Below are 26,319 nucleotides of genomic sequence, written 5' to 3' on the forward strand. Positions count from 1 at the left end.
CCTTTCCCAAGTATGTCCACAACGACCGGCCCTGCACTGCCCGCATCCAGGTACTACCCCCGTCCTTCACCAAATCGTCGGTCCACATAATGGGAGAGTAATCTTATTATATTTACCCTCACTATAGGCCTTATACAGAAGCTCAAAGTTGCACAGCGTGCTATGGAGAGGGCTATGCTCGGTGTTTCTTTACGAGATCGAATCAGAAATGAGGAGATCCGTAAACGAACTAAAGTCGCTGACATAGCCCGACGGATCAGCAAGCTGAGGTGGCAGTGGGCAGGGCAGCGTCTTTCCGTTCTATACATGGCCAGAACGCACCCATAGGAAACTGCTCGTGTATATTTCGGAGTGCCCGTTTGTAAATCTGTGACTCCAAACTATACACGAATTTTGCGTACTGATCGTGTATAGTTTGGAGGAGCTTAGTAAAAAAAGTCATCTCCAAACTATACTCGATTAGTTTCTACTACACCACTTACACTTGACTAGAGTGTGTTTAGTTGATATTGATTTAGTAAAATTCAGTAAAATATGGAACTATATTTAAAATTACATTTATTTGATATTATTACATAAAATATTATTATTTTACTGAATCTATAATAAATCTAGATTTTTAAAACTATTGTAAGTGGTTTTTGAAATTAAATTGATTAGGTAGATTTCAAATTAAATAACAATTTAATTAATATGAGAGAGAGTGAGAGAAGAAAGTTCAACGCGCATTAAATACAATATTATGCGAGACTTTAAATGCTAGGTTTGTATTGTCGGCCGTTTGGTGTAGTGGTTCGAAGTGGTAGCGGGTTCGATTCCCGCACAGTACAAACATTTGTGTGCATGAACATATTTGTTTGTATTGGACTGGGTGTTTTCTATGTATAATAAGTATGTATTTACAAAAAAAAGTATTTAATTATGTTTATATCCGTTGTCTAGTACCCATAGTACAAGCTTTGCTTAGTTTGGGACTAGAAGCGCAGTGTAAAATGTCTAAGGATATTTATTTATTATTTATTTTATTTATTAACTTTTATCTCAAGAACAAAATCATTTTGACATATTTCCATACCTACAATTGGTGAAATATCAGCCCCAAAACAAATATCTTTTCTATGGCAGAATAAGAAACACCAAAAAATCCTTTATCAAAACAATGACACGTGTCGTAAGATGATTCAATGTTTAAAGTAGACACGCAGATATGAATTAATCTATCTATATAAATAAAAATGAATTGATATTATTCGTTAGTCTGATTAAAACTCGAGAACGGCTGGGCCGATTGAGCTGATTTTGGTTTTAAAATGTTGTCGTACCTAGTCCAGGGTAGGTCTAAACGGTGAGCAAATACGCGCGCGATATTGTTTTTCTGTAACAGACAAAATTCCACGCGAGCGAAGCCGCGGGCGGAAAGCTAGTATGTAATAGAAAGAGAGGTCAATAAGTCAAAATGACTAGCATGCAACTACTCGCGTATAAATTGTAATCACGCACTTATTACAATACATACATGATTAGTCCGTATGCGTACTGGCGATGTATATTTTGGAGGAAGATAATTGACCTAAGTCACTACAAAGTATACGCGAGCAGTACGCAGCGTATGCGTACTGGTCGTGTATAGTTTGGAGGAGCTTAGTAAAAAAAGTCATATCCAAACTATACTCGATTAGTTTCACACCCTTGCGTTCTGGCTATGTATAGAATGGAAAGACGCGGCAGGGCATATAGTACGCAGAACTGACGGCCGATAGGGCAGCAAAGTTCTGGAATGGAGGCCACGTACCGGAAAACGCAGCGTGAGACGTCCACCCACAAGGTGGACCGACGACCTGATAAAGGTAGCGGGAAGGCGCTGGATGCAGGCCGCTACCAACCGTGCGATGTGGAAGTCAATGGGGAAGGCCTATGTTCAGCAGTGGACGTCCTGTGGCTGAAATGATGATGATGGATGATGATGAATCTTATTATATTCCAAAATGTAACCATATTCTCTAGCACTAAGTAGCTCGTACTTATTGCGTGTTATGTATTATTTACTGTATTGGATTGAAAAAGAGGCTGACAAAGGTGACTGAGTTTCTTCCGCCACTTCTTCTCAGCACCAGCCCATGTTGTCCCGAAGTGGTGGTAGGGAAAGCTATATTTGGGACGTGTATAAGTGCCCTGGAAAGGGCATAAGTATGTACTGAATAAACTATTTGAATTTGAATTGGACTACTGAGGCTGACTGTACTAGAGGCTATCAAAGCAGACAGACGATAATTGCGACGATCTATTTAATTAAAGGGCACTCACAGGTCTCGCCTCGGTTTCTACATACCAGACAGCACGTCAGACTGTACATTTTTGTGGCAAAATCGCACTTAACACAATGACATAAGGTGCAGTGTCCAGCTTGATGTGCTCATGTCTGTGTATGTTGAGCGCAGTGAGCTTTCATTGGTATTTTACTAAAACCGGTTAAGTGCGAGACGGACTTAACACGACGGTTTCCGTTTATAAAAATCTCCGGAAAATACGTACACGTACATACACGTTTAGTATTTTGATTAGGATTCAGTATTATTATTATAATAATATTCATTATGCAACTAATAGTAAACCTATCCACTCAAAATTTCTAATCGCACTTGGCCGGTTTTTATGCATTGCTCCCTTTTAGCAGTTAATAAAATGTATGTACTATATTATGCGTTTAAAATACCTTTCCTATTTGACAAACGTTGACGTTGTCGTCGTAAAACTTTCTCTTTAAAGTTTGCTGGCACAAATTTAATATCTTATACCTACATATATATATTTTTTACATATTCTTATACATATATTGTGAGTAAATAATGGCTTCCGCCCATTAAAAATTGTGTAGCTCGATTTTATTTCATTCGGGTCCGAGCTTTTATGCGTGAAACTTTCCGAAAGTTCCCAATCAGCGATCGAAAAAGTTTAATAGCCGGACGCAGTAATTGGTTTTAGGAATTTGGAATTATTTCGTTTACTCCGTGAATTTAAATCCTGAATTCAGCAGACGAGCTTGCAAATGACATTTTGGGAAACAGCCAATTCGAAATTAAATATAAAATCTATGACGTAATAAACATTTTATGAAGCCATTTGAATTGTGTGGTACGATTTTATGTTTTTAATTATATTCAGAGGTTTTATCGGTGTGGAAACTTCATTATTATGCAAATAAAGTCTATAGACATGTTCTCGATGGTTGAAGTGTCTCTTTCACTCATACCAATTGTAATGGTGAGTGAAAGAGATAGAGCCGACCTTGCCAGACGGTCGATCAATGGATCCTTGCCAGACGCATAAAATATTTTAATCTACGTATACCTACTGTATAACAACTTTACTTATAATATATTTTAGGCTTAATCTAATCAAAGTCAGAGACATAAATATTATGGATAATACTTAAAACGTTTATTATGAGTGATTGTTCTCGTATCTACTTATCACATTTGACCTCAGTAGGATTCGAACCTACCGTAGCTACTGTAGTTGACTGTGTCGTCTCTGCCATGCAACCATTAAGCCAGATGGACTCCTACGTTTGATTCCAGATGTATCACGTATAATTATTAGTATTCTCTAACATACTGATTTGGTTTTCCCAAAAAATGCCGTTTATGTTACCAGAAAATACAAAGTTTTCAGTGAAAATGCTGTCAAAACAAAAATCAGCAATATCTTGGATATTTCATAGCGTTTCAGCGACACAAAGTGCGCATCTCCATAGCAGAGAGCTGATTGTGACAGCCCGACGCGAGTGTCTACTTGCATGTATGAGCACATGACTATACGGGGTGTTCATGTATTTTAAACTTTATTGTTACACGAATGATTGTGGGAATGAATAGAGGAATTTCCGTAAATCAGTTGGTAATAAGTACAAAGAGGCAAAGCATTTTTTGTAGATGGGGATATCGGTGCGGGTTGTACAACTAAATGTCGATGTATAACTTTTACTGCATGTTTGAATTGTACAATTGTTTGTTATCCTAAATAAGAATAAAATAAAAACATCTTACATTTTTGCGAAATGGGTAAACNCCACAGTATGCTTTAGAGCCAATATTGCACTCTCGGTCGACAAACCCTGCCTAAAACCAAATTGAGCATCCTCAAGCTTAATGTGTTTGCTTAGGTGCTCGTCCATTACCCTATCCAGCACTTTTGCCATAACAGTGGCTAGTGAAATAGGTCTGTAGTTAGATTTATCTGATATGTCACCAGTAGGGTTCTTAATTAGTGGTACCACTATGGTCTTCATTAGTTTCGGCGGCAAGTACGAATGTCTCAAACAAAAAGTGTACAATAGGGATAGAAGCCTACTTATGTGTGGGCCTGCATGCTTTATATATATTGCCACAGCTCTTGAAAAATTCCATAATTTCAGCAAACATAAAGCAATACTGTTATTTCTCTACTGCTGTCTTCTCAGATGGCCACTATGATGATTAGACTGACGAAGATTCAGGCGATAAAGATAGTGTCAATGTAAATAATTACCCTCGGAGTTTTCTTCCATGGATTTGCTAAATTTTCATCGTCATTTTGTTAAAAGCGGTTATTGATAGCAATAAACATAATAAGTCAGAAGAAGCCAGGTCTTCTTCAGCTATCCTCACTAACTTCGGTGAAGGTAGGAAAAAAGAACCAAATGTGGTTAGTTCCACAGAAAACGTTTTTAAAGGAACGCCAATGTGTTACTAGTGATTATGTGATTTTATTTTTATTTTATATCATACTAATATAAATGAAAACCTTCTTTGAACAACTAGTATGTTTTGCATGCATATAGACCTACTGTACCCTATATGGTACGGGCTCCCCACGGCCCCCTTTTTATGGATTATTTTTAAAAATATTTTTTTCATGATTTTTATGCTTCCCTTTGTAAGTTCTTGCTGAAAAATCAATTCTTATTTACAAAAATAGTTATCGGTCTAAATGGGAGATTTGCTTTTGAAGGATGGGAAGATGGATTAATTTTACAGAAAACTGTAAACATAATAGGTGCAGAATTTTAAGACTTCACATAATATTAATTATCAAATTCACTGCTTAAAATATTTGTTAAAATTTTACAACTTGTTGTAAATTACAACAAGTACCATAGTACAAGTTTTGCTAAGTTTGGGACTAGAAGCGTAGTGTAAAATGTCCAAGGATATTTATTTATTTTTATGTTTTACACGACTATAAAATCCATGTAGGTAGTAAAAGTACAACAGAATATGGTGCCATACTATTTTGATAATCTCGGCGTGAGTTACTAGACATGTCTTTACTACATGATATTGTAAATAGTAATATTAATAACCCTATTTTACTTGAACAAATTCAGTTCCGTACCCCCAAGTATCGCACGGCCAAGACCCCTTTGTTCAATGTGCCTTTGCACCGCACTAACTATGCCAAGAACTGTGTTATGTCTCGTTTGCTTAGTACCTATAACAATAATCATAGTGAAATAGATTTATTTAATCTCTCAAAGGGCTCATTAAAACAGCAAATAGTTCAGGCATACATGGATATGGATGAAACCTAATCATTACCATTGTATGAGTTGGATATGACATAATTTGACACAATTGAACAGATTTTTTTTTTTTCTTTTATCCTTTTATTCTGAAATCCAAACATCACACCTTCGTCTTTGTATTTCCTGTTGTCTAGGAGCTTTCTATCCTCGCCATGCGCCAGCCAGCACATCTTGTTTTATTTTTGCTTTTTTTTTTTATTTGCATTAATGGTTATTTTTGTAACCTAAAATAACAAATTACATTATTTATTCTGTTGTTCCTACACACTTAAATTAGCTGTGAGACTCTGTAATTGGCTAGAGTTATATAATGTACTACTCCGTAACATGTAAATTGTCGACCAAGCTGTTGAGTTTCCAAATAAATAAATAAAAAAATGAAATGTAACCTTCTATTTAACAACACTGATTAAAATAGTCAAACTTTTCGACAAACCTGGGCTGGGCCAGACATCAATTAAACAACAACTCACTAATTAGTTTAAATAAACAATCAACTAAACCCGACGGCCACAAGTCAACAAAATGCGATAATTGAAAGCCGGGCCATTCGAGCCCTGTCATTCAAAGGCATTTAAAGCTGGGTGCATATTAGTAGTCGTTTATTTTTCCAAATAGGCTTTTAAAAAGCGCTTTTTATTATGACCACCAACATCGTTTCAGCCAAATGACGTCCACTGCTGGACAAAAGCCTCCACAAAGAATTTCTGTCCTGTAAATTTGGTCCTGCGCTATCCGCATTCGGACGCTTACCTCATCCAGATGCTTCCCGCTACCTTCACCAGATAAACTATGGTTACTGGTCGACCATCGTTCGTTCGTTTCAAGCAAAGTTAAATGACGTCCACTGCTGGACAAAGGCATCTCCCAAGGATTTCCACAATGAGCACTGCGTTGCCCGCATCCAGGTACTTCCCGCAACCTTCACCAGATCGTCGCTCTATTGGTTAGGAGACCTGCCTAGACTATGTTTTTCGATCGAACACTTACCTAATTAACTTGCTTGTAACATGCAAAAATACACCAGTTACGTATGTAAAGGGTTAATATCAAAGTAAAGTATTCCAGTTCGCATAAATCACCATAATTCAAACCTCATTCTTTCAATCTCATTATTTGTCGCGGAGAATACGTGACAGGTGGATTTTATTCGTAAATGCCAAGTCAGTCTGTCGTCTCCTGTCATAATAATCATTGGTGTCGGGATCAGAAATAATTTTCGTAAGATAATATTACCTACCACCAGTGGCGCTCTTGGATTGTCCTGGATTACAATATAATTGATACCAGTGTCCATCGTCCAAAAGACAAAATCAAAAGTCCGGTGAGTCCTCTCAGTTGCATTGTTTACCATCACATCACCTCATCAATCATCATCATCTCAGCCATAGGACGTCCACTGCTGAACATAGGCCTCCCCCAATGCTTTCCACATCGCACGGTTGGTAGCGGCCTGCATCCAGCGCCTTCCCGCTACCATTATTTAAATTATGGAGACTTGTTTACATGGGCAATTATGGTTTTAATGTCTATAATAAGAGTACCTATTAAGTACTTATTATACAATGCTCATTTACAATTACAATATTGATATGGCCCCAAATCATGCGCGGTGCATAGATAACCCATTGATCGCACGTGGGGACGGTGCTTAATTCGCCATTTACTATTCATGACACGTTTAAGGGGGGTGAATCCTATCCCCCCATCCTGCATCCAGGCTTTAATTAAATCTTCGATGCAACTGTTATAAGTTAATCAGTGAATTCGATTAATAGGGTGCTGACGGTTTTATTTGACAGGCTTTTGGCTTGGAGGTTCGCGGAGTACAGGCACGGTTGTGGGTTTGGTACCCGCCGGGGGCAAAATTTAATGTTAGTAACGTAGTACAAGTATGATGAAAAAGAGGTTTAATATCAGAATCATGAATGCGTCTTAAAATTATGAACCAAAACAAGATATAGCAATTTAAAAAGAAGAGGCCCACTAAAGAAAGAAGAGGGAGGCCTATGTTCATCAGTGGACATCCTGTGGCTGAAATAATGATGATGATACTAAAGAAAGATAACTTTAAAGATTAGTTTTTAAAAGCTTCTCGTGTCTCTCTCGAGTCTCATGTTATAAATTATTTCAGCTACTTACCAAATCCTGAAGGACTTCTATATTTTTTGGTCAAAATTAAATTCATAATGACACTGAAAAATGTAACATTATTGTTTTCTCTCTCTTTTTATGTTTCTCGTGTCTTTTTCCATGTATTTGACCGTCTCCAAAGTTCCTCAAAACTACAATATTTAACCTTTTCCATAAAAATGGCTCAATAAAATAAAACTTATCGACACAAAGCGACCCTTGTAGGGACTGACCCCGCCGGGAGCGGACGCGGCGACCCGGAACTGTTGAGGGTTAATGTTGCACTAGGTCGTTGGAGTTGAGGTCACAACATTTTTTAAATTTTATATATATTTTTCTACATTTTAAAGTAAAAATTAGACTTATTTTGAAACAGTAACTCAAAATTGCGTCCAGCGCCTTTCTCCTACCTTTATGATATCGTCGGTCCACCTTGTGGATGGACGTCTCACGCTGCGTTTTCCGGTACGCGGCCTCCACTCCAGAACCACCTTGCTGCCCCATTGGCCGTTAGTTTTGCGTACTATCATAATGTGCCCTGCCCATGTGACGCAGGCCGCTACCAACCGGGCAGCATGGAAAGCATTGGGGGAGGCCTATATTCAGCAGTGGACGTCCTATGGCTGAGATGATGATGATGATGATGATGAACTCGAAACTCAATGAATTTTCAAGCGTAAAGTAAAATCTGTTATTGGTTGAAGTTCCAAAATAAAAATACAAAATATTTTATTCATAGATACAAGTCACATAACAAAGTTTTGGATCTAATCCTTTTCAGTTTTACCTCAGATTTACCAACTTCTATTAGGATCGGACCACTCTGAAAACATACTTATCGGAAAGACGTTAATGTTACAATTTAAATTTATTACTTGTGATAATAATGTTAGATGTGAGAGTGTAAAATGAAATAGATAATATATGAAATAAATAATAATAATGCACAAATACCTACTTGTAGAGAAAAACATCAAGGAAAGTCAAAAGGTCAATAATTAAATTAAATGATCTAAAAAAAATGATCTAAATTGTAGTGTATATTTCCTAGAATTGTATTATTGATTTCCGTCGGAGTAATTTGAATACTTTGATCTGAAATAAAAAAGTTTTTAAAGTAGGCTTTAAAAAGCGCTTTAAAAGTCTACCTACGCTACAGGACAATCACTCACTGTCACTTTAGACGTATTTTACTTTAGGGTATTGTACAGTCACGGAATGAAAAGGTTCGTCAGTTTTCAAATTGATTCCTTCAACGAATCGCGAGCACATTATTACCTTTTGAAACTATGTTACAGAATAATCTCGAGTTAGAGAAAATAATCTTTAAATGTTCGTCAGTAAAGTTCAAAATTATTCAGATCAAAGTTGTTTGACGATTTATCTTGTCAAGAAGATTATTATGATTGATAAACTAAAACCTTCTTGTTGGTTCAACCTGCCATTATTATTTCTATTAAATATAGAAAAACTATTGTCAATTGGTCAATGTCTCATTGCATTGCACTGATGGGATAGAAAAATAAACAAGCAAAACCTTGTTCGTTAGCAAACGTCATATTTATTTAAATGTTAGCAGCACTGTTTGTTTCTTGCACTGTTATGTTGGCAGATTTGACTCTTACAGTACCTAGTGCAAGCGAAAACCGACACTAAGGTGACGAACCTTTTCATTCCGCGACTGTACTTACGAGTAAATCGCGCGTGTATCTTTTATTAAGTACCTTCTCTGAGCTACTTGAATTGCCCTCTTAATCGCCTAAAAGTCGCTTTCCTGTCTGTCTGTCTCTTTGTATGCTTAAATCTTCAGAACTACGCAACGGATTTTGATGCGTTTTTTTTTTAATAAATAGGATGATTCATAAGGAAGGTTTATTATGTATGTATAAAACATGCATATTATAGAAGAGAAAAGCCGAGAGATTTCATTGCAATCGTGCGAAGCCGGGGCGGGTGTTTGTATAAAGTATTTTTTAAATATTTTTGATTTTCTCGTAGCTCAAACCGCCGAAGCCACATTTGTCGCGTTTGTCGAGGGCGTTCATCGACAGTCGACACGTCAACCCTCGTCGCGGCGCGGTGACCCAGAACTCTTGAGTTATGTTACACCGATGTTACGCAGAAGTACTTGCAATATAGTGATGCCCTCTTGATTTTATTTTGTACTAGCTTTCCGCCCGCGGCTTCGCGCGCGTGGACTACATTATCTACATATTTTACGGAACCCAATTTTTTCCAAAATAAAATTTAGCCTATGTTACTTGTGGATAATGTAGCTTTCGAATGGTGAAAGAATTTTTAAAAACGGTCCAGTAGTTTTTGAGCCTATTCATTACAAACAAACAAAGTTTTCCTCTTTATAATATTAATTAATGTAGACTAGTTTTTTCTTGCAGCATTGCCCGTGTGAATTTCAATCTGTAGCAGAAAAATTATTGCGCACATGCCCCCCTTAAACAGAGAGATGTTTTTTTCAGGGTCTTAAGTAATCCCTTTACCTTTCATCAAAATCCATTCAGTATTTTTGCGTAAAAGAGTAATATACATCCATCGTCACAAAGTCATAATCTTTCACATTAATAGGATTTGGTATTTTAATTCTTTGGTATTTTTGCATATTTATAAGTAGGTACTTTGAAACCCCAGCGTGACTGAAAAGTGTTACTTTTCTTGCCCTATCTCAAACAAGATGGCCACGTCATCCTAGACCGTACAAACAACGGCACATCGAACCAAACACTGGCATCTTATGCAGTTGCAATACGTGCTATTTTGTAACAAAACTGTATACGCTGACGTGCGGTCGACTGTACATCACTTCAAGCGAAGCCCGACAATTTACACAGCGCAGTAACACCTCGGATTTACGGATACATATCTTTATTTATGGGCTGGCTGTTACTTTTTAGGGTACCGCTGAGAAAGGGTCAAAGCGAAATATCAATGTTTACCTTTCGCGTTTTCTTTTCTTAAAGATTACTAAACATTTTGTTTGTCACCTGTCATCCGCTTTGCAATGGAGGGAAGTCGAACCTTAACTTCAAACTCCTATGTTCTTCTGATTTATTTCGTTGCGGGTCCAATGAAAGTTTAACTTTCCCCTGTGACAAACTTGACCTTTACTGGTTGGGTTTTAATTAGCGGTCAAGCTACTGTAGATCCTGGCTACACAGGAGTTGCAGCGGTGGGAACGAGAGGTGGGAATAGTCCCGTTACACTACAGAATATAATAAAATAGATACAAATCTTGCACTAAAAGTACACTTTCAATAGTAAGTAAAGGCAACAATAGCCTTACATTATCTATGTCGGACTGTTCAAGGATTGGTAGTTTGATCCCCGATAACTTCTGGACTGTTGTGGTGATCCCAATTTTAACGTGTAGGCTAGTATTATATTATCTGTGGTGTGGGTATGCTTTAGTAGGGTTTGCCAAATAAATGTTTTTCTATTCTATATCTTATATATATAAAAGAAAGTCGTGTTAGTTACTCCACTTATAACTCAAGAACGGCTGAACCGATTTAGCTGAAAATTGTCAGGGAGGTAGTTTAGAGCCAGAAGAAGGACATAAGATACTTTTTATCCCGTTCGAAATAAAAAAAAAGTCTGCTTATTTATTGCCATTAAGGCGGAACAAAGTTCGCCGGGTCAGCTAGTATTCTAATAAAAGCATAAAATATTTTGGCTTAGCTGGCTATGTTCATGAAAAATGTAAAGTGCTCAATAACTTTACTCTGTATTATTACTATTTTACTTGAAGATTTAAGCCAGTTCCTCCAAGTATGACAATACATTTGGACGACAATACAGGGGCACCTTATGCACCCATTTTGCTATAAAACAGACCATGTAAGAAGTATAATAATATAAAACCAAAATCAGCAAGTATCGAAAGATAGGATAATCTTTATTTCCTTCAATTCATTAATACAAAGAGACCATTGTATTTTCCTCATGATTATCCTTGAGGGAAGACCAATTTGCAAATGGAAAAATCAATTTGTAATCTTTTCCTCTTTAATATAAATCCGTTAGTATATGTTATTATGACGACCGATTTCTAGCTTCTAGATTTTCGGTTGTTATTTCCTTCCTGTTGATGTTTATGCAATTAATTTGGGTTTTTTAATGTACCTATCTAAGAGTAACGCCCGTATTCACAAACGATGCTTGCTTAAGAGAAGCAGCAAATCGAACGCACAGCGTTGAATAGAGCTCTGTGATTGGTTCATGTGTCACTCTGTGCGTCCACGCGCACTGTGAGATCTCATAGTAATGTTTGTGAATACGGGCGTAAGTCTTTAAGAGTACGACTCTCTTGACTTAAATGATTTGATCCAGAAATAGAGAACAATCACTGTGAATAAGAAGATTTTCAGTTTGGTTAAATATTAGGGGTATGATTAACTTGAATGCCTGAATTTTATTTCTATCTTCCATTACAACCTTGTGGAATTTTCCGCTTTATTTTCTCCGTTTCATCTCTAGTTGACTGATAGAGAATGCCTCTCGACATTATATCCACCACTGTAACTACATTACATACAGTGTGTCCCAAAAAGTAGTGTCAAGCCGAAGCTCAGAGGTAGACATTACTAGGGCTATCCAAATCACCCCCATGTATGTTCCGCGATTGTTGATAGTTTTCGAGTTATGCTTGTTTTAAATTTCTGTGCTTAGGCACTTTTTTGGTCGCTGTGGCGCGAATATTCAAGTTACATGCCTGATTTTTTTATTATTATTAAATGAATACTAGGCCTACCTGATTCATTTACATCCATAACAACGAATGTAAACTAAAATCCTGTAAAAATCATAACTCGAAAAGTATCAAAAGTCGCTGTGATTTGGATAGCGCTGGTGATGCTCTACCTCTGGGCTTCGGCTTGACACTACTCTTTGGGACACCCTGTATATGCAAAGTTTAAATAAATATACGGAATCCTAAAGAACCAAAACATTATCACCCTTAGCAACTTTTCGACTAGTTCCCACATAGAGTAGTATTGGGAACGGCAACTAATAAATATAACTCATACAAAAGGCGCTCAGTAGTTACCTGTGAAATATGGACTTTATTGCCGAGGCCATAAAAAAGAAAAAGGTATTTTGGTTATCTCATTTTATAGGTTTGGTAAAAGCAATCTTAAGTTATTTATTGGTTTTTTGGTTACGATCGAACCGATCTTCGATTTGTTGTATTAAAACATACATTACTACAAATTACTCGTGGAGGTTTGCTAGAGTCAGGCCTTATTTATTGCGAGTACCAAAACGTAGCCGTACCCGTTTTCAGCAGGTACTGTTTTTGCAGGACCTGGATAAGTGTATATGTCACCGTAAGATTACAAACATCGTTAGATTACAATCTATCTCGTGAGATTGTAAACTGTCGAAAAATTGTGAAATGTAACATATGATTGCAATTTAACGCATTATTTTTCGCTATATTGTAATCTATCGAAGTGAAACTGTAAAATTACAATCTGTCCCGCGTCAAATTGTCAACTGTCCGAAAGCTCTTCCTGATTGGTCGGTCTTATTGTAAGAGCGACCAATCACGACCAGCCGTTCTTTGTCCCCACAGAGTTAGAAATGAAATAGAGGTGTTAGTTAAATAAAATAAATACACTTCAAAAATTCTTCAAGTATTTATTTATTATTTAGTAGGTAACAATTATTTTGTCTTTAAACCTAAAATAAAATTGGAAATATTAAAAAAACACTTTTATAAAAAATATTTTGTCGTGTAACAAAAAATAAATTTAAACACAAAAACTGTTATTTTGTCCTCAAACACGAACTGAAATTGGGAAATTATTAAAAAAAACTTATAAAAAATCAATCATTTTGTCCTCTTACCTTGAGATTTAATTATGCTGTACTCATCTAACGATTTTATTATACTTTGTATTCTTTGATTTGTCCATTCTAATTTTTTACTATTTTCATTATGCCCACTGTAACATTTTTGTAACTCTATGGTAAATTCGTTCGGATTAACAATACCTGTTTTTTCAGAGGTATTTTGTTGACCAGGCTCAATATCCGACATGGCAAATAGTAGGTATTCAATGAGATCACTTAAGTTCACACGCATACAAATATTAAAACACGAAAAATTTATGTAATTTACGTTATGTTCGGAAACTAGCACTTATTCGTTGGTTTATCACAGATTTTTTTACGTCCACAATAATTTTACATAACTAATTCTAGATAGGTATGTTATTTTTAACACGAAATTAATTTATAATCACAAAAACACATAGTTTACATTTAACAACAAACCAAATAACAAACAAATATGGCGAGTGCCGGGGCGGCGGGGGGCACATAACGTTCAACCAATCAGCGCCTGAGATCACAATTTGACCGCTTCCCATCGATAGATTACAATAAAGCGAAAAATAATGCGTTAAATTGCAATCATATGTTACGGTTCACAATTTTTCGACAGTTTACAATCTCACGAGATAGATTGTAATCAAACGATGTTTATAATCTTACGGTGACATATACAATTATTGTCTTATAAAGGATTTAACAAAGTTGGTTCGAAATCAAGTTACGAAGCATCATGGGAAATTACATTTTTGTGACGAATGTTTGTTATTTTTTAAATCAAAACGAGATCATGATGACCATGTGTGTGGTGGAGTGGTCACGTTATTGCCTGAAAGTGGTACTACGATGCAATTTAAAAATTATCATTGCATGCAGGATGTGCCATTCATCATCTACGCAGACTTTGAGACCATATTAGAGCCTTGCTCCGAAAGTACAGGCGCATACACTGCGAAGATACAAAAACATGTGCCAGCAGCGTTTGCTTATTACATTGTTTGTAATTATGATAATTCGCGTAACCATCTGGTAACGTATCGAGGAACCGACTGTGCTACTGTATTTGTTAAAAGGTTACAAAAAGATACAAAAAGAATTTACAAACTTATTCAATCTGCGTCTGAAAGTCCTGTTCCTATTATGTATAATGAGGAGGATCAAACAAACTTTGAAAGAGCTGAGAACTGTTATTTGTGCTCTCATTTACTAATTGATGATAAAGTACGGGATCATTGTCACTTTACCGGTAAATATCGCGGTGCTGCTCATTCGTCCTGTAATCTTAAATTTAGGATTCCTAAATTTATCCCGGTATTTTTTCATAACTTATCAGGTTATGACTGTCATTTGTTTATTCGCGAACTAAGTAGTTTTCCTGGAGAAATAAAAGTTATTCCTAAAAATAAGGAAAACTATATTTCTTTTACCAAGTTTATCCAGATTTCAACTACTAACTTTGTTGCTGTGCGTTTTGTTGACTCATTCAAATTTTTGGGTACAAGTTTAGAACAATTAGCTAAAAATCTACAGCAAAACGATTTCATAAATTTGCGTGCACATTGTGACAATGAAAGTCAATTGACATTGCTAAGTCGAAAAGGTGTATATCCGTACAGTTACTTGTCAAACTGGCAGGTTTACGAAGAAAAGAACTTGCCCTCAATAGAAAAGTTTTATAATCATCTCACTGATGAGGCTCTAAGCCAATCGGATTATGATCATGCAAAAAATGNCCCCCCCTGAAAATAACCCCAGATACGCCAATGACTCATAATAAAAAGTTAGTAATTAATTAATTTCTTAGGTAGGTTAAAAAATTAAGAATTAAATTTCTTAGGTAGGTTAAAAAATTAAAAATTAAGTATTAAAAACTAAAAAATATGTCGATTTCTTTGATGGTATGTGTCATAAAAATACCTAACACCATACATTTATATATCACGAACTTGGAAAAAAGTAACAATAATACGGTTCCTTGTTTCGTGATACTGATTATTCCAAATTCCTCAAGTAAAATTCATGGATTATTGTCAAAATGTGTCAATTAACTATTATCTATCCCATATACAATACGAATAAACAAAGATAAATAAAACAAATCGAAATAAAACCAAAATTATGCTGGTACTACTTATGCTAATTTGTCTTAAAATTGGTCATTTATGTGAACTTCAAACTCGTGTCATATAAATTCTATTGAACGAAACATATACCGAATTTAGGTCATGAGAAACTTAAATAAATGTATTATTTGTTTCAGAACTTACATTTAAATTATCATAAATAATTATTTAAAAACCAAGCATCAAAATGTTATCCATAATATCCTTGATTCGGTAGTGTCACGAAATAGGGGACACCCGAAAAATAATATGTACGCTATTTCGTGAGTCAATTAATCGCAATTTTAAAGGAATTCTACGTTTTCATATAACTTTTTTCTAAGCCAAATCAATTGTCAAGGAACACATGAAACCACTATTACAAGTTTTATTTAAATGGACGTTCCTTCGCCTTTTTATAAGCTTAAGAAGTTGGAGCGCTAACCTTACGGTGAGATCAACCTTTTCAAGCCGCACGGATGTTTTTGGCTCTCTGAGAGTTTGAAGCTTCGTATTGCTCTCATTTTTGGCACCACAATGCTGGTACTTAGTTTTTTAGATAGCTTAAATAATAGAGTTTTTTTAGTAATGAAGAATTTTTACAAATAATATTCCATTTGCTTATTATTTGTGCTAGAAAAAAAACTTACGAACTTACGTACTATCACGAACTAGTAGCCGTTTACCTTATAATACGAAAGCGAAGTAACACCGTTATAACGCAGTTGTATAACGTTTGTATAACCACAAGCGAAATTCATTTTCATTGGAATTTAAACTTTATTTACATCGTAATTAATAAATACTGTAGGTACAACCTGCGTAGGTTACTGTTACTAAAATGAAACGACGATCAAAACTCGATTCAATGCCAATATTCGAAGCAAATATTTTATGTAAAATCGCTTTATAAACGCCTATATACAGAAAATAAATTACTTTTAGCATTATTGACAGTCTTGCTTCATTTTTCAGCGACATTTCATTAAAGAACTTAGAGCTTGCTCAGACGACGCGTTCTGACTCGCGCGATCGTGCGATACTAGAGGCTGACAGAATGTTTGAAACACTCTCTTACAGTCGTACGATTCGAAACGTGCGAGTAAAAACGCGTCAACTTGACAAGTTCACGATCGTTTTCTTTTCGAAATAGCAAAACTTCGCCGATGGCGTTCCATTCCGGGCGATGTATCTCCAACGGCTAATCCAGAGCAAGCAAAAGAATAATTAAGACGACCATTACGAAGGACACTCAAAGATGCGATTTATCCTCATTAAAATAATGTCGTCGCTACCATTAATCACCTCGTGGTCCATTAGTGCTGGAATTACGTTCAACGGACGCAGCGTCCAGGCGTAGCTCAAGGAAAACAGTTTACGCCCGTATTCACAAACGATGCTTGCTTAAGTGAAGCAGCAAATCGAACGTACAGTGTTGAATAGAGCTCTGTGACTGGTTCGTGTATCACCCTGTGTGTCCACGCGCACTGTGCGACATCATAGTAATGTTTATGAACACGGGCGTATCAACCCAGAGACTTTTTGTCGGGCGATTGTTTGGTTGGGCTGTTAATCAATTTGAACAAGTATGTAATGTACATTACACCTATTTGATATTGGCCTATTTCTCATACAAATTAGAAGCCGACCAAACTACAGGTCGACTTATTCTGTAGTCTGCGGGGTGTCAAACAGCGTATGTTACTAATAACGTACGTAACATATTTTTTCTCATATTGATTCACAAGTCTACAAATAATACTTTGTCTATTAATAAATCAGGATGGAGCCCACTGAAAACCAGCAGCCCGTGTTAATTGGTATCATTATAAAGGGCATAGCGATATAGAGTTACTTTTATTTCTCTTTTCTTTTTTCTTGTGTATTAATTACTGTGACGTCCCGTTGCAATATAAATTCTATCGTTATCTTGCCGTAGGGGTATATTATTGTGTTCAGATTTTAAAACATCAAAAATTGCAAATCCGCTACATTTATCAAATGAGTTGTCTGTTTTCCATGCTCTGTGTAACGGTGAACACTTTGAAAATTTTAAGGCGTTTTAAACAAAGTAATTTTGTTAATCCTGCCTATTAGAAGTTTCGGCCCATTTGCATTGTGCAAGGGTTCAGTAACTCAATTTGGACTCGTTTGTACAAAGCTTTTGTACATGGATCCCTACTCAATTCCCATGTTTTGCTGGTGTAAGTAAATATGCAATGTAACCCTCTTTATTCTATGGGTTAAAACCGCTTTTAGTTTATAAATGCTTTTTACTTTCCTTTTAAATTTTATTGTGATCAGAGGGAAGATTTTTTGTAATAAAATTGTAAGGTTAAGGTCATTTTAGCTTCACGTTTTATTGTTTTTGTTTCATTTATGAGGTTCGATTTCTCTCCCTCTGATAAGTATCGTATCTATTATAGTAATTCCCCCGGGAAAGACTCAACCATTATTGGTAGGATTTACTGGAGGGACTTGACTCTTCGTGACATTTTTATTCTGTAGGATGAAGCAAATAGTCCAGAATGTTGTTTCTATATAAATTGGACCTTAATATAAAACATAGGCTTTGGGTGATGTAGGAACAAAAAACAATAATAAATTCGAGCAATACTTTAGGCTGTTTCCTCCCAAATACTTTAGCAATACAAACGCAAGCTATTCCCAAATGACACGGCCCACTTGTTATCCCAGCCACCGTGGGAACTAAGACAGATTTTCTGCGTAGGCCCAAAGCCTTCGGAAAATAGTTTATCAATTGTCATATTAAAAAACTTTTTCCATCATCTCCCGATGCAAAGTTTCTAAATGAAGCCGTTACCTAACAAACCCACACTTTTTGCAGCAACAAAACGACATGGTGGAGCGAAACGAAGCCGTGTAATCCCTTTGAACGCGACTCCGCTCGGTTTAATGAACAGATTTACATTTACAGTTTTTAAGCCGGCTCGATCTGCTCAATGTTCTTAACCCTCTGGTGACGCGTGATGGTCTGTTAGACCATCGACGTATTCCACTTTGAGCACCCACCCAAATAGCACCTGCACGAAAAGCAGCTGGACATTCCACTTAGAACACCTATCGATATTTTGGATAGGTCTTCTAAGTGGAATTAGATTTATTTTTACGACGTATTCCACTTAGAGCACCTACAACACAGGAGCCTAGTGCCGGCTGCTAATGTATTTGATAGACCAGCCATTCTTTTCTACTGTGCACTTGGCACATTGGAATGACAGGGCTCTTGCCTACTCTCAAAAGAATCACCCCTTTACATTTATTGTGATTGTAATAATAATCATCAATTGTATCAGCCATAGGACGTCCACCGATGAATATTAATAAGCCCTAAATTTTCTGACTTTGTCACTGTTATCTACCGTAGGTACCGTCTTTTTTAAGGAAAAGGGATACCTTGACCCTAATTTAGTCAGGGTCTCCAGTAGGTTAAAGACGACCCTGTGACTATCGATAGACGTCCTTTTGATGACTCCATGCGTGGGTGTTTATGAAAGACTATATAGCTTCTGTCGGCACTCTAATGAAGATTTAAATATAGAACGGATAATTCTGCATCATTAATTATTATTATCTTCAATTGAAGATAACTGGCTGGCAAGTGCTTTAATTCAGAATCAATTTTGACTTTATGTTACCTCACAGTGGATATTAAATTTAAAATTTACCTTTTCATTTATTATAGTACTTAACGTTTTTTTTATATTTATGTTTATTACATTGTACGAGCACACTCGACATCTTATATTTCGCCGACACCGCATTTTACCGTCAACGCTTAACTCAATTGTTATAATATTTTTCAGTGCAATAAACACGCTCATCGGTGACGGACACTTTCATTTAACATTCCGCTCCCGAACAACTTATCCTATTTGTACTCAACAACTACATTCTAACTTAACAACATCAACATACCACTACTATCACCAAGTGTAAGGGAACTAACCCCTACATTTCTTCGAGCCGGATCTTTCATCANATACGATTTTTGGTTTTACAAAGGTAATACGATAGAAAATAATACAAAGTAATAAAAACCACCGGTTATAGGGGCATTTTTTGGAGAAATTTATCAAATAACCAAAAAAACACGAATTTAAAAGCAGATTTTTTTCATAAAGTATCATTTTTTATTATTTTTTGGCCTTTTTTGTGTATTTTATGTATGTTTTTAGTATCGCCTGTTATTTAGCATTATTACTGTTTTTATTTTATCAGGATATTCCGCTTAGTTTAAAAGTTATTACGTTTTCTTTACAATAAGTAATTGGAAGAAAAAAATTCTATAAAAAATTAAAAAAAAATCTCAAAACTTTTTTGACCTCTTTTTTGTCGATAAAAATAGGTTTAGTTTCATCTATTTTCATATGTACACTTTAACGTGACTCACACTGTATGTATAAAAATAAGTCGGGTTTTCCTTCCTGACGCTATAACTCCAGAACGCACGAACCGATTTCTACGGTTTTGCATTCGTTGGAAAGGTCTCGGGCTCCGTGAGGTTTATAGCAAAGAAATGTAGTCGACGCGCGCGAAGCCGCGGGCGGAAAGCTAGTAATAATAATAAAATTGAATATTTGGTAAAAAAAGTTTTTTATCCATATTATGATTTAGTTTAAGAGATAATTCAGTATCGTTTGAATTAATAATTACCTATAGGTATATATCTGTTGACGACTCCTGGCGATCGGTCCAAAAAGTGTCCCTCATTTCTGTAACATAAAATAACCAATCAATTAATTATGTTATTAAGTATGACACTAACGCCCGTATTCACAAACATTACATGAGATCTCACAGTGCGCGTGGACGCACAGGGTGACACACGAACCAATAGAGACAGAGCTCTATTTAACGCGGTGCGTGTGTGCGTTCGATTTACTGCTTCACTTAAGCAAGCATCATTTGTGGTTAGTGGGCATAAATTAAAATCATTTATAACAAGGGAATTTATAAGAAGGGAAACTGACTAAGCAAACATTCTTATAATTAAGAAAATACTTACGAAGCGCATAGGATTTGAAGTGGTCCTTTTATAACGCTTATTATTTCCTGGCAAGTGAAATCTTGTCCGTTTAAATGTATGGGAAACACTGCCACTAACTCTCTAGGTTTATTGAATTCCCAATCATAGAGATACCTGAAAAAGCACAGAATGTTAATTTTAGCTTAACAATATATTTATTCAATAACTTGGAAAAAAAAGGAAAGCCTACGTCTACATAAATAATATTCTTACAAGTAGACTCATACTTCTGAAATAGGTGCCTGATATATTTTTCTTTAGTATGAATAAGTCCAGAATTTACAATTCCCAACTAAAGTCCGGTTGCCAAGCACGTAGAATTTCGTCCAATAACCCCAAGCTACCCATCCTTTTCGCTCGCGCGTAATTATATTGCTGTCGCGACTGTGCGACGGGTGGCCCCAGTGAGTGTGCTTTCTTTTGTTCGTTGGACGAAATTCTACGTGCTCGGCGACCGGACTTTACCTAAAATAAGGCATACATAGCAAAAAAGATAACAAAAACTAAAGTGTGTATTATTTATATAACACAAGTACATATTCGAATCGATAAGTGAGATATTGATATTATGATGTAGTCTCTACAAATTTTTGGGTGTGTTGAAAAAAACAAAATAATACTTACGGACTTAGTGATGAAGTAAAGCAAGCTTTTTCTATACTCCGGTCATGCTTCTTAATTTCTTGGCACACGACATACTCATAATACCCCGGTGATCTGTAAACCCTTAGAGTGACGTCATTTATTTTTATGACATTCAGAGTAATTTCATGTTGATCATCTGATTCGTGATGTCCATCATCATTTTCTGAGTCGTCTTCATCACTTCTACGAACTGGGTCTTCATGAGCATTTCCTGGATCATTTTCTTTACCTTCAGATTTTACGTCACTATCCTCGAAAATAGGAGGCTCATTAGTCCCTACCGTCGATTCTGATCTTTCATTATTATTACTGTTCTCAGGCTCAGATTCAGTTTCACTGCGCTCATTATTGTTAACAGTCTCATTTATTTCAGTATTCGATTCTGCTTCGTTTTCATTTCCACCCTCTTGAGCTACTGATGGATTGCTTGCCTGATCAGCACTATTTGCAAGTGGGTCCTCAGTGTTTAACTCAGTTGCTTGTTCGTAAATTTCATCTGATGGTAGTGTGGTTCGACCTACAACACCGAGATCTGGGTCATCATTTTTTTGAGGCACAGGACTCGCACAAGTTAGGGATATCCCAACACATACTATAAGACCAACGCGTGCAAGCATCGTGACGATTGCAACATAAATGTAGCATGCCAATGGATCTGATTATTTATATTACAACTTATGTTTCCTTATTCTTGGGACTTGATGCTTTGCAAAGTGGGTTGAGTCAACCCACACCATTATCCTTAACTTATAATATTATTAGTAGTTAATTTTCCATTTGCAAGTTATTAATTTATACCAAATAGTGTTTGAGAATAAGTCGTTTATTTACTGTAGGCATTCAAAGTATTTTCAGTTCATTGCTCCGTTCCACAGGCCAAATTACCTATCCTTTTTTAGAAATCCATACTATACTCGGTGCAAAGACTCGTGACAGGCGGTGTATTTTGTACTCGTGGCAGGCCTGCATTACTGGATCCTGCAAAGCTGGATTGCCGGGGGACCGAGCCAAAAGACTTTTAGACATCGGTATTTAACTAATCAGAAAAAAATGGATTCTAATGCTGAAAAATATATATTTTAAAATCGATCTAGTAGTTAAGGTGCCTGTTCAATACAAAATAACAATTTATCTTTACTCTTTATAATATTGGTATAGATTAAACATTATAGCACCAATTAACATGTCAACATAGTAATGTCTATATGCGTAGGCAGTTAATCCTTCAGGGATGTTAATGATATTTAAATTCGTTATAAATATTTAAAAGTTATAAAGGAAGGATAACATATTCGCTGCGCAGTGGAAATCCGAATAATGAAGGCACAAGTATGTAAATTATTGTGTATCACTTATATTATATGTTTATAAACATTTATGTTACAAACAAACGGTTTTTACCAGATGTTTGCTCTGTTGACGATCTGTCTCATGCGGGTGAAGCCGCGGGAAAAAGCTAGTTTATCTATTAAAATAAGTAACAAGAGTAGTATTACTTTCGTTTAGAGGAAGGTAGAACAAGTAGTTAGATAACAGTAGGTTTTAAGGATAACATAATGAAGAAACAAGTATGTTAATTATTATATTTATGTATAACAAGATTTAACAATAAACGGTTTTCCCAGTTTTTTTGCTCTGTTGATAAGGATAAAATCTTATAGGTACAAAGTGTCTACACACAATATTCCTCACCTATCTGCTTTTATTCAAGAAAATCCAACAATTAAACAAAATTAAACAAGTAATAAATTAACAATTTATTTTGAAAGGTAACACTGATATTATTATTATAAGTAACTTTAATATTAAGATATAACAACAAAATAGTATGTTTGGTATTTAAGATTTAATTTACATAGGTGCCTACCAATATGGTTTAAGAAAGAATAAATTGGGTTTGTGTATTATTATCCCAATAAATAATTTATGATGATTTCTTATGATATACGATAAATTTCTTGAGACCATACGATTGCTTGAAATAGTGTTCCTTATTTCTGTAACATAAAAATATATCGAATCAATTTAAGTAAATAAATGAAGATAAGTTGAGTGCGGTATAGCTGCGGTAAATCATAACAACAGCAGTATAGCCATTAGTAGTAGGTACTATTGAGTATTGAGTATTGAAAGTAGTACTACCCAACATTGATGAAATAAAACGCGGCCATAACAGCGTATTATACTTGAAAATTTCGACAGGTTCATCCAGTGTCTAAGTAACTCAGTTGGTCGTGGGCTCGAGTCCCGCCTTAGACAGTTCGATTTTTCCAAGTTGTTTATTTAAAATGTAGTGTAGCCATATTATTCTTGTATTAGAAGTAATTATAAAAATACTTATACTTACGAAGCGCATAGGACTTGAAGTGATCCTGATAGAAGGGTTGTTATATCCTGACAAATGAAGTCTTGGCCATTTGTATGTTGACGGAATACCGACACTTGCTCCCTCGGATGGAAATCAAAGAAAAACCTGAAAGAAACAATTAATTCTAGAAGTTAATTCTAGCTTGTTAACTGATTTTAGATATATTTAATCAGTTATCCAATGAACTAATTTAAGACTTCTTTTTATTAAAGATTTGCATCCAGTAGGTAGAGGGAATTCAATCCCAACTACCTCAAAATAAAGAATACAAAGCAAGAAGACATGTATCTTTTCATCACGGGCTAAAGTTCATATTAACAAGTTAGTTACAAACTTACTAGTATTCAAGTAAGATGATTATGTGATGTAACTATCCCTACTTATTTTATGCGATAATACACTCAACATCAAATAAACCGCACCTTCCGCGACGCGAACTTCAAAGATTTTCTTTTGACACAATCATGGTGCCCCAACAATATTGGTGTTATTTGAAAGCCCAATAAATATCCTATAAGAAAAACACATTTAATTTCTTAATAAATTATTAACATATACCATAAATGTGACTTGAAAATAGACCTCACTTTGGGCTCACCTCTGGGATCAATTAGACCAAATTTAATGGTTATAAAACTAAATAATGATCACACGTATCTTCTTTAACAGATGGATAGCGATTAATCCCAACTTAACAGTTTTATAACCATAAAAGTTGGCACAAGCGTAACTCCCGATTTTTGAAGAAGTGACTCTGGATCCTTCTAAAGACACATTTTTGGAGTAAAAACCTTTCCTTTAATGAAATAAAGTTTAGAACTAGGCTTTTTAACGGTGCCAATATTGGTAGGAAGTGGGGATGCATACGTTTGAAAGTGCTTGTCGCGAGAGGTGCGATTTATTTGATGCCGAGTGTATTTTATACTTCCATTACTTACGGAGGTGGTGATGAAATGTAGCAAATTTTTTCTAAAATCTTGTCTTGCCTCTTAATTTCTTGGCACATGAAATACTCAGGATTCTCCGATGTTTTGTAAACCCTTAAAGTGACATCGTTTAATTCTATGACATTCAAATTAATTTGATGTTCATCATCCACGGATGAGGACCATGCCACGGGGTGGTCCTCATCTGAATCGTTATGTTCATCATCATCTTCTGAGTCGTCTTCATCACTTCCATGAACTGGGTCTTCATGTGCATTTCCTGAATCATTTTCATTACTTTCAGATTTTGAGTCGCTGTCTTCAATAGGAGGCTCATTAGTTCCAGCTCCTGATTCTGACCCTTCATCGTTTTTACTGTTCTCAGGCTCAGATTCAGTTTCATTGCCCTCATTATTGTTAGCAGTCTCATTTACTTCAGTGTTCGATTCAACTTCGTTTTCATTTCCACCCTCTTGAGCGACTGACGGATTGCTTGCCTGATCACCATTTGCAAGTGGGTCTTCAGTGGCTATCTCAGTCGTTTGTTCTTCAAATATATCTAGTGCTGGTGTTCGGTCTACAACATCTGGGTCATTGTTTTCTTGAGGCACAGGACTCGCACACGTTAGGAATATCCCAACACACACTATAAGACCAACGCGTGCAAGCATGGTGACGATTGTAACATAAATGAGGTATGCCGATGGATCTGGTTATTTATATTACCTCTAATGATGATTATAACGTTTGTTTCCTTAGACATGGGGCTTGATTCATGCAAAGTTGGTTGAGTCATTCCAAACCATTATCCTTAACTTATATTTACAAGGAATGTCTGTTTGTGAATTGTTAGTATTCGAGATTTAGTCATATGTTTCTTAGACATTCAAAATATACTTCACTTCTTCTCCATTCCACAGGCCAGATTACCCATTGTCTTAGAAATCCATACTGATGAATGGAATTTTTTACTGTCCTTTTATGTTTGAGCCATAAAATCGATTTCGATGAAATTTTATATAGAAATAAATAGAAATTGACACAGGTGAAGCCGCGGGCAAAAACTAGTATTTATTTATTTATTAAATTAGGTATTTTTACTTTATCAAGCTAATTAAAGCCAGTCTTAGCAATATTCATAAGATACCAATACAGTTCTACATGAAAACTAAATCAAAACTTACTTCTCAAGTAGGCAATTAGAGTCATTTAGAGGCAGATAGGAGAAGAAGGTAAATATCGGTAGGTTTTAAACTATTTTTTAACGTCTGAGATTGCAAAAAAAATACTTCACGATCTACTTATACTGCGATGGTAGGTGGATTTAAGACAAACTAAGCTTTTCAACTTGCATATTTTTAAGGATGAAAATGTTTATAACTTTGTAAGGTAAATGTGTACGAGCACACTCGACATCTTATATTTCGCCGACACCGCATTTTACCGTCAACGCTTAACTCAATTGTTATAATATTTTTCAGTGCAATAAACACGCTCATCGGTGACGGACACTTTCATTTAACATTCCGCTCCCGAACAACTTATCCTATTTGTACTCAACAACTACATTCTAACTTAACAACATCAACATACCACTACTATCACCAAGTGTAAGGGAACTAACCCCTACATTTCTTCGAGCCGGATGTTTCATCAGAACCTAAAGTGTGAACGTGTGTGAT

General features: G+C 35.8%; 2 protein-coding genes across 3 annotated transcripts; both read right to left on the minus strand.

The window, feature by feature from the left end:
- Nucleotides 1-20,300: 20,300 nt before the first annotated feature.
- On the minus strand, nt 20,301-21,991 carry LOC114357310 (TNF receptor-associated factor family protein DDB_G0272098-like). 2 transcript variants are annotated; one of them, XM_028311987.1, is made up of 4 exons: nt 21,445-21,990; nt 21,323-21,351; nt 20,678-20,812; nt 20,301-20,384 (listed from the first exon to the last, which is right to left on the minus strand). In XM_028311987.1, exons 1-4 carry the CDS (start codon nt 21,958-21,960, stop codon nt 20,315-20,317), a joined length of 750 nt encoding a protein of 249 aa, XP_028167788.1. In that variant the 5' UTR covers nt 21,961-21,990; the 3' UTR covers nt 20,301-20,314. The 2 variants fall into 2 exon arrangements, with proteins under 2 accessions (XP_028167788.1, XP_028167056.1); XM_028311255.1 differs by having other exon boundaries at nt 21,323-21,991.
- A 921-nt stretch (nt 21,992-22,912) lies between these two features.
- Nucleotides 22,913-25,345, minus strand: LOC114359479 (histone H2A.Z-specific chaperone CHZ1-like). Its single transcript, XM_028314255.1, has 3 exons — nt 24,650-25,345; nt 23,691-23,816; nt 22,913-23,340 (listed from the first exon to the last, which is right to left on the minus strand). The coding sequence occupies exons 1-3, from the start codon at nt 25,306-25,308 to the stop codon at nt 23,268-23,270; spliced, it is 858 nt and encodes a 285-aa protein (XP_028170056.1). The 5' UTR covers nt 25,309-25,345; the 3' UTR covers nt 22,913-23,267.
- Nucleotides 25,346-26,319: the final 974 nt, after the last annotated feature.

The sequence above is a fragment of the Ostrinia furnacalis genome, unplaced genomic scaffold, assembly GCF_004193835.3.
Source record: "Ostrinia furnacalis isolate ACB-3 unplaced genomic scaffold, ASM419383v2 OfSCF0015, whole genome shotgun sequence".
NCBI lineage: Eukaryota > Metazoa > Arthropoda > Insecta > Lepidoptera > Crambidae > Ostrinia > Ostrinia furnacalis.